This window comes from Elephantulus edwardii, unplaced genomic scaffold (genome assembly GCF_000299155.1).
Source record: "Elephantulus edwardii isolate Elephantulus edwardi_28Jun2011 unplaced genomic scaffold, EleEdw1.0 scaffold00064, whole genome shotgun sequence".
Classification (NCBI taxonomy): Eukaryota; Metazoa; Chordata; class Mammalia; order Macroscelidea; family Macroscelididae; genus Elephantulus; species Elephantulus edwardii.
Genome location: NW_006399814.1, coordinates 357,534 through 374,440, shown reverse-complemented (window position 1 = coordinate 374,440; position 16,907 = coordinate 357,534). Strand labels below are relative to the sequence as shown.

The 16,907-nt window shown below is 50.8% G+C and overlaps 1 protein-coding gene and 1 pseudogene across 1 annotated transcript; one reads left to right on the top strand and one right to left on the bottom strand.

Moving 5' to 3' along the window:
- Nucleotides 1-656: 656 nt before the first annotated feature.
- Nucleotides 657-1,263, top strand: LOC102863086 (annotated as a pseudogene).
- A 7,936-nt stretch (nt 1,264-9,199) lies between these two features.
- On the bottom strand, nt 9,200-16,396 carry CPT1B (carnitine palmitoyltransferase 1B (muscle)). The gene is made up of 18 exons (XM_006888099.1): nt 16,250-16,396; nt 15,789-15,928; nt 15,359-15,536; nt 15,095-15,196; nt 14,793-14,930; nt 14,633-14,710; nt 14,040-14,147; nt 13,785-13,869; nt 13,229-13,424; nt 12,926-13,111; nt 12,549-12,654; nt 12,356-12,472; nt 11,906-12,070; nt 11,691-11,825; nt 11,027-11,179; nt 9,887-10,000; nt 9,383-9,475; nt 9,200-9,283 (listed from the first exon to the last, which is right to left on the bottom strand). The coding sequence occupies exons 1-18, from the start codon at nt 16,388-16,390 to the stop codon at nt 9,200-9,202; spliced, it is 2,319 nt and encodes a 772-aa protein (XP_006888161.1). The 5' UTR covers nt 16,391-16,396.
- Between the last annotated feature and the right edge of the window lie 511 nt (nt 16,397-16,907).

Here is a 16,907-nt window from a genome sequence, read left to right as displayed (position 1 = left end):
AGAGCGGAGTTTAGGGCTGTTGTACATAGGGTCGCTATGAGTCGCAGGCGACTCGACGGCATATAACAATAACAACAAACCGTCAAATCAGATCTGACTGGTACAGGAGGAAATTGTCCCTCCTTCTCTGGCAGAGCATCTGGTGGATTTGAACCGTGTACCTCTGGGATTGCAGTACAGGTGCTTGCCACTAGGCCACCAGAGCTCCCCTAGATACAACACTCTTGTACATTGTTGGTAGAATTGTAAAATGGTACAACCACTGAAAGGCAGTTTGGTTTTTTCTCTGAAAGATGAACATAGAATTCCATATGACCCAGCTTTTCCACTGTGTGGCATATACCCCAATCAAAATTAGGACTGAGATATGAACAGATTTTTACACTAATGTTCATAGTAACATTATTCACCAGCACAAGAACATGGAAACAGCCGAAATGTCCAACCACAGTCGAATGGATTGAGAAATTATGGTACATTTATACGATCGAATATTATGCAGCACGCAGGAGCAATAATTTTTAAAATTACTAGGTAACCCTTTGCGGGGTGGGGCCGTGGGGTGGACGCTTTGGACCGCGGGTGCAGGCCAGGATGTGGGAGGGAGGAAGCACCCCTTGGTGGTGGGAACTGGCTCCTAAATGTAAAGTGCAGGCTTCCCTCGTACTTTGAGACCCTACAAATGCGACCTGTCAAATGAAGAAGACATCCTCTCCATGTTCTCAGCTGTCCACTCTCAGCACAATGGAGTGGACATCTGCACCAACAATGCCAGCCTGGCCCGGCCTGAACCTCTGCTCTCAGGCAGCACCAGTGGCTGGAAGGAATGTTCCTTGTGAATGTGCTGGCCCTCAGCATCTGCACATGGGAAGCCTACCAGTCCATGACGGAGCGAAAGGTGGACAACAGCACATCATTAACATCAACAGCATGTCTGGCCACCAGGTGGTACGTGATCCAGTGGCCCATATCTACAGTACAACCAAGTATGCCATTACTGCCCTAACAGAGGGACTGAGGCAAGAGCTACGGGAGGTCCAGAGCCACATTCAAGGCACACGCATCTCTCCAGAGCTGGTGGAGACACAGTTTGCCTTCAAACTTCATGACAAGGATCCTGAGAAAGCACTTGCCACATATGAACAAATTAAGAGTCTGAAACCCAAGGATGTGGCTAAGGCGGTCCTCTATGTCCTCAGTACACCCCACACAAACGTCCAGATTGGTGACATCCAGATGCGGCCCACGGATCAGGTGACCTAGAGTCCACTGGGGACATCCTCTCTCTCACCCCATGGCTTGGCTCCTGTCTCTCGATTTTAGCTGTTGATATCTGGACCCCTGGATTCCACTTTCTCCACTCCCACCAGGGCCTAGAAAGTTTGTTGGAGGTTTTTGTATTATTTTGTCAAATTGTTTTTATTACAAATGTGTAATATGGGAAAAGGAGAGAAGGTAGTTGTCGTATCCATTAACTTGATCTTGGTCCTCTTCTTGAGCTTCATGGCCTTTGTCTGTTCTCAGTATCATCCCCTTGACCTGGGAAAGAGACTGTGGCCAAAAGGAAGGCTTCCCACAGTCTTGCTTCCCAACCCTTGCCCCTCTGGGCAGACAGAACAGGAAGAAGCCTTAACTTATACCTGAATGGTTTGCCTGGGGCTCCAAGCTCCCTCCTCTCCATGTTCTGCCTCCCCCACCCAGTTCCCAGCTCTTGGCTTGGTTGGGTCATCTGACTGTGGCAGCAGACCAACCACCAGGACATAGCTCCCAAGTGGATTTCACTGTGATAATTAGAAAAATCCTAAGCCACCTTAAAAAAAATTACTAGGTAACTTGGGAGTGTCTGGAGAGCATTATTCTAAGTGAACTAGCTCAGTCTCAAAAGGACAAATACTGTATAAGACCATTATTGTAGAAATAGATAACTAGTAAAATGTGTATGAGGATTCAAGGGGGAGGAAGGTAGGAGCAGAGGGGTGAGGATGGGCAGGGGGGGTAATCATAGGGTCACACAATTTGACAGGCAGAGGGAGAGGTGGATAAATGAAATGGGAAAGACCCAGTGTGAAAAACAATGTATATGAATTTTGTAAGTAAACCAGTATAAAAGTAAAATTTTATTTAAAAATGAAAAAAGACAGACTTGTTTGTTCTTTGGGCAGTTCATGGGATAGTCAGTACTCTTCTCCTGTACTACAATTCAAAGGGATTGATTCTTCTTTGACCTTCCCTATTCATTGCCCAACTTTCAGATGTATATGAAGCAAGTGAAAATCCCATGGCTTGTGTCAGGTGCACCTTAGTCTTTAAACTGACATCATTAATCTTTAGCATTTTGGAGATGTTCTTGACAACAGACTTTACCAATGCAACAAGTCTTTTGATTTCTTGACTCTGCTTGTCATGGGTGTTGGTGTTGATTGTTTTTTTTTTTTTTTTTTTTTTTGGTGTTGATTGTTGATCCAAGTAAGATGAAATGGTTGACTGCTTAAACCTTTTTTTAATTTGTCATTATGTTGCTTGCTGGTCTAGTGGTGAAGATTTTTATTTTCTTGATGTTGAGATGAACTCTATATTGAAGACTGTAGTCATTGATCTGCTTCTTCATGGTGTTCCATTTTGTTGTTTTTGTACCAACAAATTAGAACTGATTCATAACTTACTCTCCAGCAGGTTTTCAGAGGCATTAAATCTCATGAGAGAAGATTGTCCATCTTTCTCTTACGGAGCTATGGTGGGTTCAAAATGCACACCTGTACTGGCAGCACAGCTCCTTTCCACCAGCCCACCAGAACTCTGGCGTTCCACAGAATATTCAATATTTTTCCAACATCACAATTCAAAGGCACTGATTCTTCTTTGATCTTCCTTAGTCATTGTAACTTGGAATTCCAGGTCACTTAATTGCTCTTGTGATGAACTTTTACATAGACCAAGAAGCAGTTACTGAACAGAACAAGGGAACATCTCATTCCTTAAGATCAGGAAACATGTGTCAATGTTGTCATTATACCTATTCAATCTGTATGCTGAGCAACAAATCTAAGAAGCTGGGCTTTAAGAAGAATAATGTAGCAACAGAATTGGACAAACACTCACCAACAACTTGCTGAACGCAGATGACACAGCCTTACTTGCAGAAATAAAGGATATTTGAAGCATTTATTGATGAAACTTAAAAAAATTATAGCCTTTGGTATGGCTTACAACTCAGCATAAAGAAAAGAAAAATCCTTACAACTGGACCAATAGACAATGTCATGACAAACAGAGAAATGATTAAAATTGTCAAAAATTCCATTTTAATAGAATCTACCATCAATTTCAATTTTATTCTAATTAAAATAAAAACGTAATTTTAATTCTTGAAACAGCAGTTACAAACCATTTGCATTGGGCAAATCTCCCGCAAACCTCTTTAAAGTAATAAAATCAAGGATGACACTTTAAAGACCAGGGTGCACTTGACCCAAGATGTGGTTTCTGATATAGCCCCCCAGAAAAATAGAAATCTCCATTAACTTTGCTGGGGCAATGGAAGAGCTTTGAGAAGAGGAGGCATTTTCCAGGCTGAGAAAAAGAACTCAATTTCAGGCAGAAGGTCCAGAAAGTACAAAGGCCAAGGTGGAGGTTGATGAAATACCTCATTTGGGACAGGAGGGAGTAGCTGGACTGCAGGGCTGGGGTGGGGATGGTAGAGGAGTTTCTGTGAGGATTGCTGTGACAGCCTCATCCAGCAGTAGACCAGTCAATCACCGGCTAAGGGGAATGTGTTCTGCATATTAAAAAGACATGAATTTGGAGGGCAGAATATTATAAATCATGTCTCCTCAAAATCTGTGTTGAAATCCTGGTGCCTGCATCTGTGGTTGTGATCCTGTTTGGAAATAATAAGACTTGGCAAGATTTCAGTGTAGTGTGGTTCATAACCCTTGTGCCTGTAATTTGTAAAAAGATCAGAACAGACATACAGCGCTGCCCAGAGGGAAGACAGATGACACACGAGGATACATCTGCGATCAAAGGGATGTCAAACATTGCTGGCTACTACTGTTATTTGGTGCCACTGAGTTAGAAGTGACTCATAACTGACCTTCCAGTGAATTCTCAGAGTCAGTAAATCACACAGAGAACACAGTCCATCCTTGTTCTACAGAGCAACTTGTGGATTAGAACTGTGTGCCTTGGGATTGCAGCACAGCTTCTTACCATTAGACTTAGAAGCTGAAATAGCCAAGGGCCAATCCTCTCCTAGAACTTCAGGCCTGACTGCTGAAATGTGGGGGGAAAATATCTGTTTTTCAAAGCTGTTCACTTGTAGTATTACAAGAGGAATGAACAGTGGAGGTTTGGTTCTCACCATGCCTCAGTGCTCTGTGTTGCTGGCTTACTGCTTGGCAAAGTTCTTCTTTGTGCTGTGCACACAGCAGACTATTCACACATGTATGTGGCATGTGCACTGTGGGTGGGTGGGGCTCTGTAGTATACCACTTTTATGCTAGGCTATGAAAACGTCCACCAGTGTTCCTATCTATTTGTCCTGCCACTGGGCAAGGTGTCAGAGGGCTTGTCATCAGTCCACCTCCTTAGGGAAGAGTCAAGAAGAGGATTCTCCCATCTAAGCCAAGAGGAATCCAACGTGATCTAAGGTGGAATCAAGCTTCTGTTGGGTGAAGCCAGTGAGATTCCAGGATTTCTCCATTACTGGTGCCGATACCCAAGCACCCACGGCAATGGAGTGTGTGTGAGGTCTGGTGGTTGTCATCACAGGTGTGCATATATATTCTAGCTCTTCTTACTAATTTCTATCAAGAACAAATCAGAAACAAGAACTCTAGTGACTGAATGTCAGTGTTAATGAAAAGTGAGCTGTCAGCCATTTCCCAGGTCAGTGATGTTCCCAGGTGTCTACTGGGGCCCAGGTTCCTCCCCTATAATGCAAGTGTTTAAAGCAGAGACTCCCAGGAGAAGTGAGAATTATTTCCAGAGAGCTGTGCTCACAGGACCTTGGGACATGGAGCCTCTTCCCCACGATTCTTACCTGCTCCAAGATTTAAACTTATTACCAGTGATACAATTGTTTTTTTCAGCTCTCAATCTGTATGTTTTAACAGTCTGATACACTGTCACTGCTACTTGAGATGTCCTTTTCGTTGGCTGCCACACAACCATCTGTGGACCCTGTTTGCGTAGCACCACAGAGGAAACACTGCATGGTCCTGCACTGCCCTCACAGTCTGTGCTGTGTAGGGTCCTTACTGCAGTCACTGCTCTCAGCCCATCGCATTCAAAGTATTCTGTTCACTCACTTTCCACATGATGTCCTTCTCCAGGGACTGGCCTCTGAGAACATGCTCCATGTCATCGTCTTTAGCTGCTTACTAAGGTGTATTCTAGCTGTACTTTTTCCAAGACGGCTTTTTTCCATTCCTCTGGCAGTCCCATCACAATCTAAAAGCATCAGTTCTTCAGTCTTCCTTCTTAACTATCCAATTTTCACATGCATGTGAAGCAACTGAAAATCCATGGCTTTGGACAGGAGCGCATTAGTTCTCAAAATAAGATCCTTGCTCGTTAGCACTTTAAAGAGGTTCTTGGCAGAAAATCTGCCTATTACAACACACTGATTTTTTTTCCCCCAAGAAAATGTTAGAATTAGCTAGCTAGACTTGGGTTAGATGATCCCAACTTGGTTGGCAACATCCAAAGCATCATAGTCAAGATCAAGTAGAGCATAGGCCTTCTCTCCATCAGGCCAGATCAAGGTGTGGTTCCTGGCCACATCAATGTCATAGGTGTTCACAACTTGTTTGACCTGGTGCTTGTTGGCCTTGACATCCCAAAAAAACACAAGTACATTGTTTGTTTTCTTCTGTCTTCTTCATGACTGACTCAGTGGTCAGGGGAAACGTGATGACAGCATAGTGGCCAAGCTTGTTTCTCCTGGGCATCCTCTTGCAGAGGTATTTTGCTGCCTTTTGAGTCTCAGCGTCTCCGGCCACAGAAAGGTGGTTGTGGATGCCCTTTAGGATGGCCCTCTTGGCCTTTAATGCCTTTGCTTTGGCTTCAGTGTTGGGAAGCTCAGTGGCTTCCTTCTTTGCTTTTAGCACTATCTTCATGAAAAGGCTACCCTGATTTCTTAGCTGCTGCCTCCTTGATTGTTGATGGTGGATCCAATGAAAACGGATTCTTGAGAACACATCTTTTCTCCATTTAACTTGATGTCATATTGATCGAGTTTGTTTTTGTTTTCTTGGTGCTCAGGTGTAATTAATCATACTGAAGGCTGTAGTCTTTGTTTTAGTGTTTTTTTAAAATTTAAATTTATTATTAATTTCAATAAACATTTACAGAGACTTTGGATTTCCATTCATTCATTGTTGTACTTTTCTCCCCTCCTAACCCTCCCCCCTAGTACAGTACCCTCTTGGAAAAGTAAAAGAAAAATTCTTTCATTGTTTTACAATCCCACCCCCAGGTCCACTCCACCATGTAGCCTTTGCTCTGGACTCCTGTCATGACAAAAATACCTAATCACATATCCCTCTTAAACAATTTTATCCCTCATCTGTTTCAATGCAGTATACATTATTAAATCCATCTTTCTCAGTCTCTCCCCACCCCAAGGTCAGTCCTGTTTTACAACATTGGCACCATGCAATATTTGTCCTTTTGTGACTGAGATACTTCACTCAGCATAATGTCCCCCAGAGTCACCCATTTTGAATAATATTGCATGAGTTCCTTGTTTTTCAACGCAGCATAGTATTCCATTGTGTGAATATACCACAGCTTCTCTATCCATTCGTTTGTTGATGGGCACTTATGTTGTTTCCAGCTTAAGTAATTAATCCATACTGAAGGCTGTAGTCTTTGAACTTCTTGAGAAAGAGCCTCAAGTCTTCACGTTCTGCAAACAAGACTGTGTTGTTTGCATGTTTAAGATTATTGATGAGTCATTCTCTAATCCTGATGCTGCATTCTTCTTCATAGAGTCCAAAGTCTCGGGTTATTTTCAGATAGTACTCTCATAAACTTGGACCAAGAGGCAGTCATCAGAACAGAGCAAGGAAACACTGCATGGTTCAAAACTGCGAAGGGCGTATGCCAGGGATGTGTCCTGTCTCCATACCTTTTCAAACCTCTATGCAGAACAGATTATCTGAGGAGAAGTGTGGTGTCAGGATTGGTGGAAGATTCATCAACAGTCTGTGTTATGCAGATGACACAACACTGCTTGCTGAAACTGAGGAGGACCTGAAGTGCTTGCTGCAGAGGGTCAAGGACTGTAACCTCCAATATGGATTGAGGCTCAATGTCAAGAAGACAAAGATTTTCATGACTGGATCAATTGGCAGCATCAGGATGGATGGTGAAGAGATTGAGATTGTTCACAGCTTCAGTTTGCTTGACTCGACAGTCAACATTCTTGGCACCAGTAGCCAGGAAATTAAAGGCGTATTGCAATGGCAAAGTCTGCTGTTAGGGACCTCTCCAGAGTACTGAAGAGCAATAGTATCTCTCTGGAGACTAAGGTGCATCTGATACAGGCCATGGTCTTTGCTATCACTTGTTATGCATCAGGGAGTTGGACAGTGACTAAGGAGGATAGAAGGAGAATTGATGCCTTTGAGCTGTGGTGCTGGAGAAGACTATTGAGGGTACCATGGACTGCTAGGAAAACAAACAGATTCATCCTGGAAAGGGTTAATCCAGGCGGCTCCCTGGAGGCAAGGATTCTGAGGCTCCGTCTAACATACTTTGGACATGTTGTAAGGAGGGACCAGTCCTTGGAGAGGGACATCATGCTTTGTAGGGTGGAGGGACAGGGCATGAGGGGAAGGCCCTCTATGAAGCGGATTGATTCAGTGACTGGGGTAGTGGGATGGGTGTGTCGGAGACAGTGCGACTGGCACAGGACAGAGCGGAGTGTAGGGCTCACTATGAGTTGCAAGTGAGTTGACGGAACATAACCACAACAACAACTCTGATATCCACTTTGTATGATTTTAAATCAGGCAGTGTGCTCTGAGTGATTGTTTCTTAGTTTCCCCACGAGCAAAATTAAGTGTTTTGGGATTGCCATTCTTAACATCATTCATAATGTAGTATAATCCACAGAATTGGATGCTTTTACATTGTTGATAAAATACAATCAAACAACTTTCTGGTAACCTCTGCTTTCATCTAAGATCCATCTGACAAGAGCAAAGATATTCTTTGTTCCATGACTTCTTCTGAATTCAACCAGAATTTTCTCCTTCCTCCCTGGCTCCTCCTCACCCCACTCCTTCTTTCCTGGTTCCTCTCCACCCCACTCCTCCTCCCTGGCTCCTCCCACTACCTTTCCTGCTCTCTGGCTCCTCCCCACCCCATTCCCTCCTCCCTGGCTCCTCCCCACCCCATTCCCTCCTCTCTGGCTCTGCCCCACCCTACTCCCTCCTCCCTGGCTCCTCCCCACCCCACGCCCTCCTCCTTGGCTCCTCCCCACTCCATTCCCTCCTCCCTGGCTCTGCCCCAACCCTTCTCCCTCTCCCTCTCCCTTGGCTCTTCCTCACATCCACCTCCTCCTCCATGGCACCTCCCTACCCCTCTCCCTCCTCCATTGGACACTGTCCCCTGACTATCCCTACCTACCCCCATGGCCCCCTTGCTGCCTCTCTATCATAATAATTTCCTCCCACCTTGGCACTCACTGAGGGAGCTCTTCCTTCAGATATCTGTGTGGGCTGCTCTCTCATCTTCAGTTGTGGACAGGTAGTCCCTGAGCACCTGGTCTAAAATCACAACCTACTCTCTGTGTTCTGCTGGCAACAGATTCCACACTTTTATGTGATCATATTATTGACCTCAACTGCCTTCCAGACCCTGCCTCTCTCAACTGCTCTCAGGCTGAGCTGGTCAAGGGAAGGTCTGCATAGTTCCCAAACAAAACACAAGTACCTAATGGCTAAGAGAGACTTACACAGCTTTATCTTTATTAACATCTACTGAGAAAAAGGTACATTTCATCCTGGCTCCACTTCCATCTCTAGCACTTAAGTACTTAGAAACATCATCTGGTTGGGAGGGTCCTGCTGCCAGACAATACTCCAGAGCCCAGGACTGCACACGCCCACCCTGTATGCCGCGAGCCAGCCATAGGCCCCTCCTCTTCATGGTGCATGGATGAAAGGGCAGTTGGCCACAGCTCCAGGACTCAGCGGACAGACTTGGGGGCTTGGAAAAGGTCTGCAATGTCCAGCAGAGCTTGGCGAATGTGGTTCCCGAAGCGCTGGGCATTCTATGGACAGAGAGGTCAGTTTGTCTGCTGGTCAGGCCATGCCTCTGAGTCTCTGAGGCACGAGTACTTCCTGGCCAGGGCTGGAAATGGGAGACTCACTGTTTCTGAGCTGGAGAACTTGCTGGAAACATGGAAGAAGATGGTGTTCTCGCCTGCGATCATATAGGAAACCCCATAGCCATCGTCTGCCACCTGAGGGGAATGTGGCAGTGAGGAGAGGGGGTGACAAATCTTAGCTCTTACCCTGAGAGCCCAATGGGTGCCATGAAGGCTCTGCTCCCAGGGACAGGGCAAGTGCCCACCCTCTAAATAATCAAGACTGCCCCCAGGAGCTTGGTGGAAACTCAAGCACTCTCTTCTTGCCATCCATCCTGACCACTGTCAGAAGACACCTCCTTCCTTCCAGGGGTCTCTGGCATTTGAGGGGAAGAGCTGCATCCAGGTGAGCACAGCTGTGGGCTATAGCTCATGGTGGTAGGTCTGCTTGTCTCTGTATGGGAATCGCTTGGGTTCTCTGGTCTGTCCGAATCCCCCTTGACTGTGGATGCCCTTCACTGTCCTCTGTCCCATCCTGCCCTCCTGCACCCCAGCCAGAACACTTACCGGGCCAAAACCACCTCCAGCACCCAGGTGATTGGGGTACTGGTTAGGGTCAAACATTCGGATCTGATATTGAGGAATCTGGCTGGTGGAGAGACGCCAGGGTTCTGAAAGCACCTGTCAAGAAAAGCCTCAGCAGTCAGACCTACACAGGCTCCCGTTTATACACCCGTGTGACAGGTAGCTTCCAAGCAAGGAGGCCCCAGGAGTCAAACCCCATAAAGGCTCATGTTATACACCTGTCAGACCCCACGCAGCCTCCTGTGTGTACACCTGTGTGATGGGCCGTGCCTGAGCAGGAAGGTCCCAGCACTCAGCACACATCTGAGCGAACGTGCAGCCTAAGCTCCTCACACTGCTCTTGCCCCCTCCACCAGCCTCCTCTCTCACTGCCCTTCCTTCGCTCCCCCCCCTTGTGTTCCGTCTTTTCCCCAAACTTCCACCTCCGTCTCCCCGCCTCTCTCGCTCAAGCTTCCTTTTCCTCAGGTGCCTCTGTGACACTGACTCTTTTCTGCCTTGACTGCTCATCTTCCACCTCACCGTGGACACTGCTGGAAGAAGTCTTCTCTGATGGCCCCTGCCATGGACTGAATTGTGTACCCCCAAAATACATGTACACAATGATGCAATGTGAAAGCTAGGTAATGATTCTTAATGATCCTAATGAGTCAAATAGTTGTATGAGGACTAAGGGTAGAAGCTAACCCACTTTACTCCCATCACAGGCCTGACAGACATTACAGAGTTCTAAGACGCAGCCAGGAATAGCTTTTCTCTCAGTAGACATAATATGGGAGGAAAGCAAACCCAGAAGGGAGACCTCGGTACCAAGCAGCAATCTCCACATTAGGGTTAGGGTACCTGCACAGCAAAGTGCCCAGATACGAAGAAATGCCAGCCCTCAGATGGTAAAGGAAACAGATTTCCCCCAACCGCAGAGCAAGAGGACTTTCCCCTGTAGCCGCTATCCTGAACTTGGTGCACCAGATGACTAAGATTCCCCCATTCTTTGTAACATGGTCTCCAATGACAAACGTTATGTCCATTTATTTCCTTGACCCACTGGTGCCTGTGCAGACCAGGAATGGAGAGCTCTGGGAGGATGGCCCAGTCTCCCAGGGTAGGAAGAGAGAAGGCACTGACCTCAGCCAGGAAAGGGGATTCAACCCCCAGGTACTTGGAAACCAGGTAAAGGCAGAAGAGGTGCCTGTCGATTCCAGCCCCCGTCATGGCCAGGCGGTACATGTGCTGGTGCTTCTCAGATGCTTTTCGGAAGAGGTCTTGGAGGCCTGCTTTCTAGGAACCAGGAGACGAAGGTGAAGGTGGACTCCAGGAAGGACTAGACACTCAGCATGTGTTTCTGATGCTGATGGTGGGTGAGTGAGGTGGGTGTCCTCTCTAGGTGGCTCAGCCTTGGCGTGTGGGTGTCTCAATACATGACCCTGGCCCCAGTAGTAACTGGCGAGACAGTGAGTGTCCTCTCCACAGGGCCCAGGGGTGGGTGTGGGTGAGGTGGGTGTCCTCACCATGGGGCCTGACCACAGGGGTGGGAGTGGGTGAGGTGGGCATCACAGGGCCCAACCCCGGAGATGAGGGTGGATGAGGAAGGTGTCCTTTCTACAGGGCGTGACCCCGGAGGTGGAGGTGGGTGAGGCGGGTGTACTCATCACAGGTCCCGACCCCGGAGGTGGGTATGGGAGAGGTGTCTGACCTCACTACATGGTTAGACCCCAATGGGATTGGGTGAGGTGGGTGCCCTCAGCACTTGACCTGACCTTTACAAGCTGGGTAGAGGATGGGACCTTACCATGTGACGGCCCTCCATCATGGCCTGTACAAAGGCCGATGACTCATTGGTACAGGATCGCACAGTCTCAGTCCGTCCCTCCCGGAACATTCTGGTCATTGAGGCCTCATAGGTCAGGCAAAACTTGCCCCTGTCCTGAAGAGTACAGAGAGGTGGTTCAGGCAGGGACTAGCACCTACTAGCACCTACTGCCCAATGCCCATGCCCAAGCTCACCCGGAAGTAGGCCAGCTGCAGGGCGATTTGCACAAAGGCATCAGGGCTGGTGCGGCACTTCTTGATGAGGCCTTTGCCAAAGGATAGGAACTGGAAACAGTACAGCTCCACGTCGTCAGCCAGGGCCTTGGCTACCTGGTAGGAGCGTTCGATGGCCACCTGGCACTGAGAGAAACCAAGGGTGTGATGGGAGAGGGGACTGCTGCATATCTTCAGGACTCCAACATCAAGGATAGGTGGGTGAAAGCAAAGTGGAAGGATGATCTATGTGGACCTGCAGCTACGGGAAGGACAGTGGGTCCTGCTGGTCCTGGGGCTCTTGCCCTCCAAGACTGGTCAGTCTTGGGCTTACCAGCTCCCTGTTGAGGCCTGCCTGTTCCTGGAGACCCACCAACAGAAGTCTTCCAACTCCCCTCCCAACCTATGCATCTGTGGGGGGCTCTAACTCACCTGCTCTGGAATATCCCATTGCAGCCGCTGAGGGGGTGCTAGTGCAGGGTTTGCTTTCCCCAGGCAGTGCCCACTGTCCGTGTAGCCAAGGTGGAAGGCGTCGGTCCCCAGTACAAACTGAGGGAGAGGGTTCAAGCTAAGGAGCCAGCCATGTCCATCACCAACCTGCCCCCTAGGGCCTGCCCGCTGCTACCTCCCAAAGGTGCCCTATGATCGGAGCATCAGCCCACGCGTGTTCCGTGTTGAGACCCATATAGCCGTTCTTGAAGGAAATGAGAGTGAAGGACTTATCGAACCACCTGTGGGAAGAAGCCGAGGGGCCAAGGGAGTGAAGGAAGTCAGGGTGCTGGCAGGACTGGGAAGCAGATGAAACATGGGTAGGTGTCAAGGGAGAGCAGAGGGTACTGGAGGAGGGGTGATAAATCTGCTGTTGCAGTATCAGCACTATGGAAGGGCCAAGGCACAGGGACTGGGTGGCACATAGCTGTTGTAGGAGCTGCAGTCTCACATGCTTGGGGAGGGGACAACACATGTGTTATGTCAAGGGGCCAGGTACCTAGTGGGGCACACCTGTCATAGCAGCGGCCGTGGAGTAGGGCCTTGCCATAGAGGCTGAGGCTGGCCTCATCCTCGGGGTCATAGTGGTGGGAGTCCTCATCCAGGGCCACAAAAAATGCAGCCCGCTCGATAGCATCCAAGGCAGCCTTGTTCTTGCCACAGCTGAAGAAGGCTTGGCGAGCCTCGGCCCACTCCACCCTGGGGGCACAAGGGTGGCAATGCGCAAGGGGCACAGAACACAGCACCCTTTGGGGCTGTGGCTAGGATCTGCCTGTCAATGTGAAGGTGCAGGGCCTTGTGACCAGGCTGTGGTACCTCCCACCAGCTGTGAGGGCAGCCAGCCTCTCCTCCCCAGACTGTGGTGGCGACGTGTCATCCAGGATCCTCTGGAACTGCAGCTCCAGGTCACAGGGTTTCAGCAGCTGTGTGCCCTCATACAGCCACACCTTGAAGAAGCGGCCCTTGTGGTAGACGGCCACGTGCCTGCTGTCCCCGAGGTGCTGCAGCTGGTCTAGGGCGGAGGTGAGGAGCTAAGTCGGGGCTCCACCCCTCCACGGGCTGGCACACAAGCTTTGCCAGGCACTGGAGGTGCCCTCAACCCCTCACCCTTAACTCTGCCAAGTGTTTCACAGAACAGGAAACTGAAGCTCAGAATTGAAGCCAGTTGCCTGAAGTAGCCAGTGTCAGATACAGGGGTATTGTGCCTGCCAGATCCTGGGCAGAACCCACCCCTGCCTCCATAACCTCCCTCAGTTAGTCCCCTGCCCTGGCTGGGCACAGAGACCCAAGACAGGGGGATGCTTTATGCCAAGCCCTAAAGATCCCAGCACCGGCACCACATCTAAGGTAACAGCAAGCAGGGAGGTGACACCTGTCTCCTTGCACGGGATTCGGGTGGTGTTGAACATTCTCTCCATCTGGTAGGAGCACATGGGCACGATGCCCAGAGCCATCATCTGTGAGGAAGACCCTCAGCTCAACACGACCCTTCCACCCCAGGGGCATCAGTTGTGGAGGCAGCTCCCAGCTCCACATGGTTCCCCCACCCCCAGGGCCATCACCTGTGAGGAAGGCCCATTTCCAGGACAGTCCCTCCAGCAGCCCCACTCCAGCCTGCCCTACTCACAGGCTTGATCTCTTCCCGGTCTAGCTTCCGGCGATACAGGATCATGGCGTGGACGATGTTCCCTAGGCGGGCAGCCTGCACCTGTGTGGGCCTGACCAGCACAAAGTCCTGGGGAAAGAATGGAATTTACAAGGATAGTACCCAATGAGCCCCTCCAGCTGGCCAGTGGTGAGTTCTCTCCCAGTCCATCTTGCCACAGGCTTCCAGGACACCAGAAAGAAAGCGCTGTCCTGCCCTCCCCTGGTCTAAAAGCTCTGGCCCCAGAGTCTGTCATCCATGCTCGTTTCATTCTGCTTTGAATAAGGGACACCTGATGAGCCTTGAACCTATGGTGCAGGATGGCTGTGCCAGGTCCAGGAAGTGAAAGGGACAAAAGGCAGGCAGGTGCCAAGGTGGGGGGGGGTGGTGGACAGACTCAGGGGAGAGGCAGCACAGGGGGCACAGGCGGAGGTACCCAGGAGGACAGCGGGGCTCAGGAATCACACGGAGGAGTGGGCTGGGACCTGGGACCCCCTGAGAGGCAGGGACAGGGTCTCCCCTCCACTTCCTCTCTTAGGTCACCCTCAAGCACTGGCGGCTTCTGCAGCACTCACCATGGCATAGTAGTTGCTGTTTACCATGAGAGGGCTGCGGCCTCGCAGGTAGATGTACTCTTCCCACCAGTCACTCACCTGTGGGTCAGTGGGAAGTCAGTGACGAGCCAGGGGTGTAGGGTCCCAGGTGGGTGAAGAGAGCACCCAGTGAGAGACTTACATAGTTGGTTGCCCACCAAGACTTGAGCACTAGGTACTTCTGCAGCCTGGGGGCCGTGTTGTCCTGAAATTCCTTGGCCAGCTTCTCCATGCGGCTATAGTCCTCCTCACCCATCAAGGGTCTCACCGACTCCAAGTACTGCCATACAAAGCATCACATGGGGGGCCAGCAGAGGTGGCTTCAGGCTTCTGGTCTCCACCTGGCCCCCAGCCTGGGACTCTCAAGTTGGCTCTTCTCAGGACTAATCCCTGAGTTTGGGCAAGTCCTCTGTCTAATTCCTGACCCCTGCCCTGGCGTCTCACCCTGTGGATTGTGGCAGCCACGCTGGGCACAGGGAGCTTGGGCAAAGATGTCTGGAAACTGTATAGCATGGGTCGCCGGCTGGACAGCAGGCGGACACAGACCTGGACACAAGAGCCAAGGGGTAGCAAACCAGGGACGGACATGTGAGAAGCTGGGGCCTTGGTAACCCAGTCCTCCTGTCCCCAGGGTGCATCCCCATTCCAGGCGCCAGCACCATGCAGGCCACTCTGTCCAGCCCATCACTCTGTAGTCCCCCTGCTCACAGCCCAGATCCTGGTGACGTAGCTGGTCTTGCCATGAATCTCAAACATCCAGCCATGGTAGGACAGTAGCAGCTTCAGGGTTTGGCGGAAGAAGAAGACACCGGTGGCCCAGACCCCGGTGGAGAAGATGGCCATGCTGAGAAGCTCCTTGGCCTGTGGGGTCTGGTAGGGGCTGAGTCTGTGTGGAGGACAGGGATCAGAAATGCCCCTAGAGGGGAGGTGCCCCTCTGTGGTTGTGGCCTGTTTCAGAGGAGACGCTGAAGGAACAGGAGCTCCCTAGAACCACTCCTCTGAGTGAATCGAACACAACCAGCCATGGCCTGAGGGAGGGGCTGCTCTCCTGTGTGTGCTCCTAGAGCTCCCTGACCTCAACCATGGGAGCACGGACCCAGCCTTCTGGACAACTGTCCATTGCCAACCTGCTCCTTACCCATCAGGGATATACTTCTGGATGTGGCAGACCAGTCCCATGGAGATGTCCACCTTGCAATAGGAGGACCCCACTGTTGCCATGACAATCACCAGCCAGCTCGTGGGGCTGCCAGGGTACACTCCCCTGAGGACGCCATTCTGTGGACAGAAACCTGACTTTCAGGATGGGGGTCAGAGGTGAGTACACACTTAGGGGGTGAGAGGGCTTAGTCCTCCTGCAGCACCTCCACCCCTGAGGGGTACTTCTGACTGATCTTCTGGTTTTCTATGTGCCTGCACACCTCCAGCACTCGCTGTCCTCCCCAGGACCATTTTCTGCCTGTGCCCCACCCACCCTTCCTGACCCCTCTGGTGTTCACACCAATAGGCTTAGGTCAAGTTGTGGGGCTTGGCTGCCTGCCAGAGTCTGTGGCGGGGACACCTGCCGGCGCCTTCCCCTTAAGGCTGCCCTGCACCCACCTTGATCCGAATCAGGCGCTTCTTCCAGGAATTGATGCCAGACAGGTAGATGTGTTTCAGGGCCTCCCGACTGAGCCGGAAGTCCACCCCCTCTGGGGTCACTGTGAACTGGAAGGCCACAGCCTGGTGCGCTTCCGCCATCCTGAGGGTCGGGCAGCACCTGGGCGTGGGGCAGGGGGTGCGCGGGCCGGCTCAGGCTCCGGCTCCACCCTGTCGGTCCTGCAGAGTGAGCGAGGCCCCGCCCCGGTAGCCCCCCACCCCTGCCCTGCCGACCTCAGCGTTCCCGCACCCCAGCCCACCCCGGGGATAACGGCCTCCGAACCCTGCCGTCCGGTGTTGCCAGTGGGCTCTGCCACAAGGGCAGCGAGTCGAGAAGGGGTCGGGCTGTGAGCTCGAGGAGCCCTCAGCAATGGGGGCCCGAGAAAGGGGCCTCGAGCCAGGGTGCACAGGGAGGGGCCAGGCAGGTCCTGGAAGGGGGGCTGTGGGCACGAGGTGCATGCGGTGCTCCCAGCCTGTGGGCAGGAACCCCTCCTACCCTCAGAGTCCCCATGCCCGCCAGGCCCAGGCTCCCCTACTCACAGCTCGGCTCAGATTAGCTCTGGTTTGCAGGGCGCTGCTGGCCCGTGTCCCCACGTCCTTCAGGCCTAGCCACCCCGCC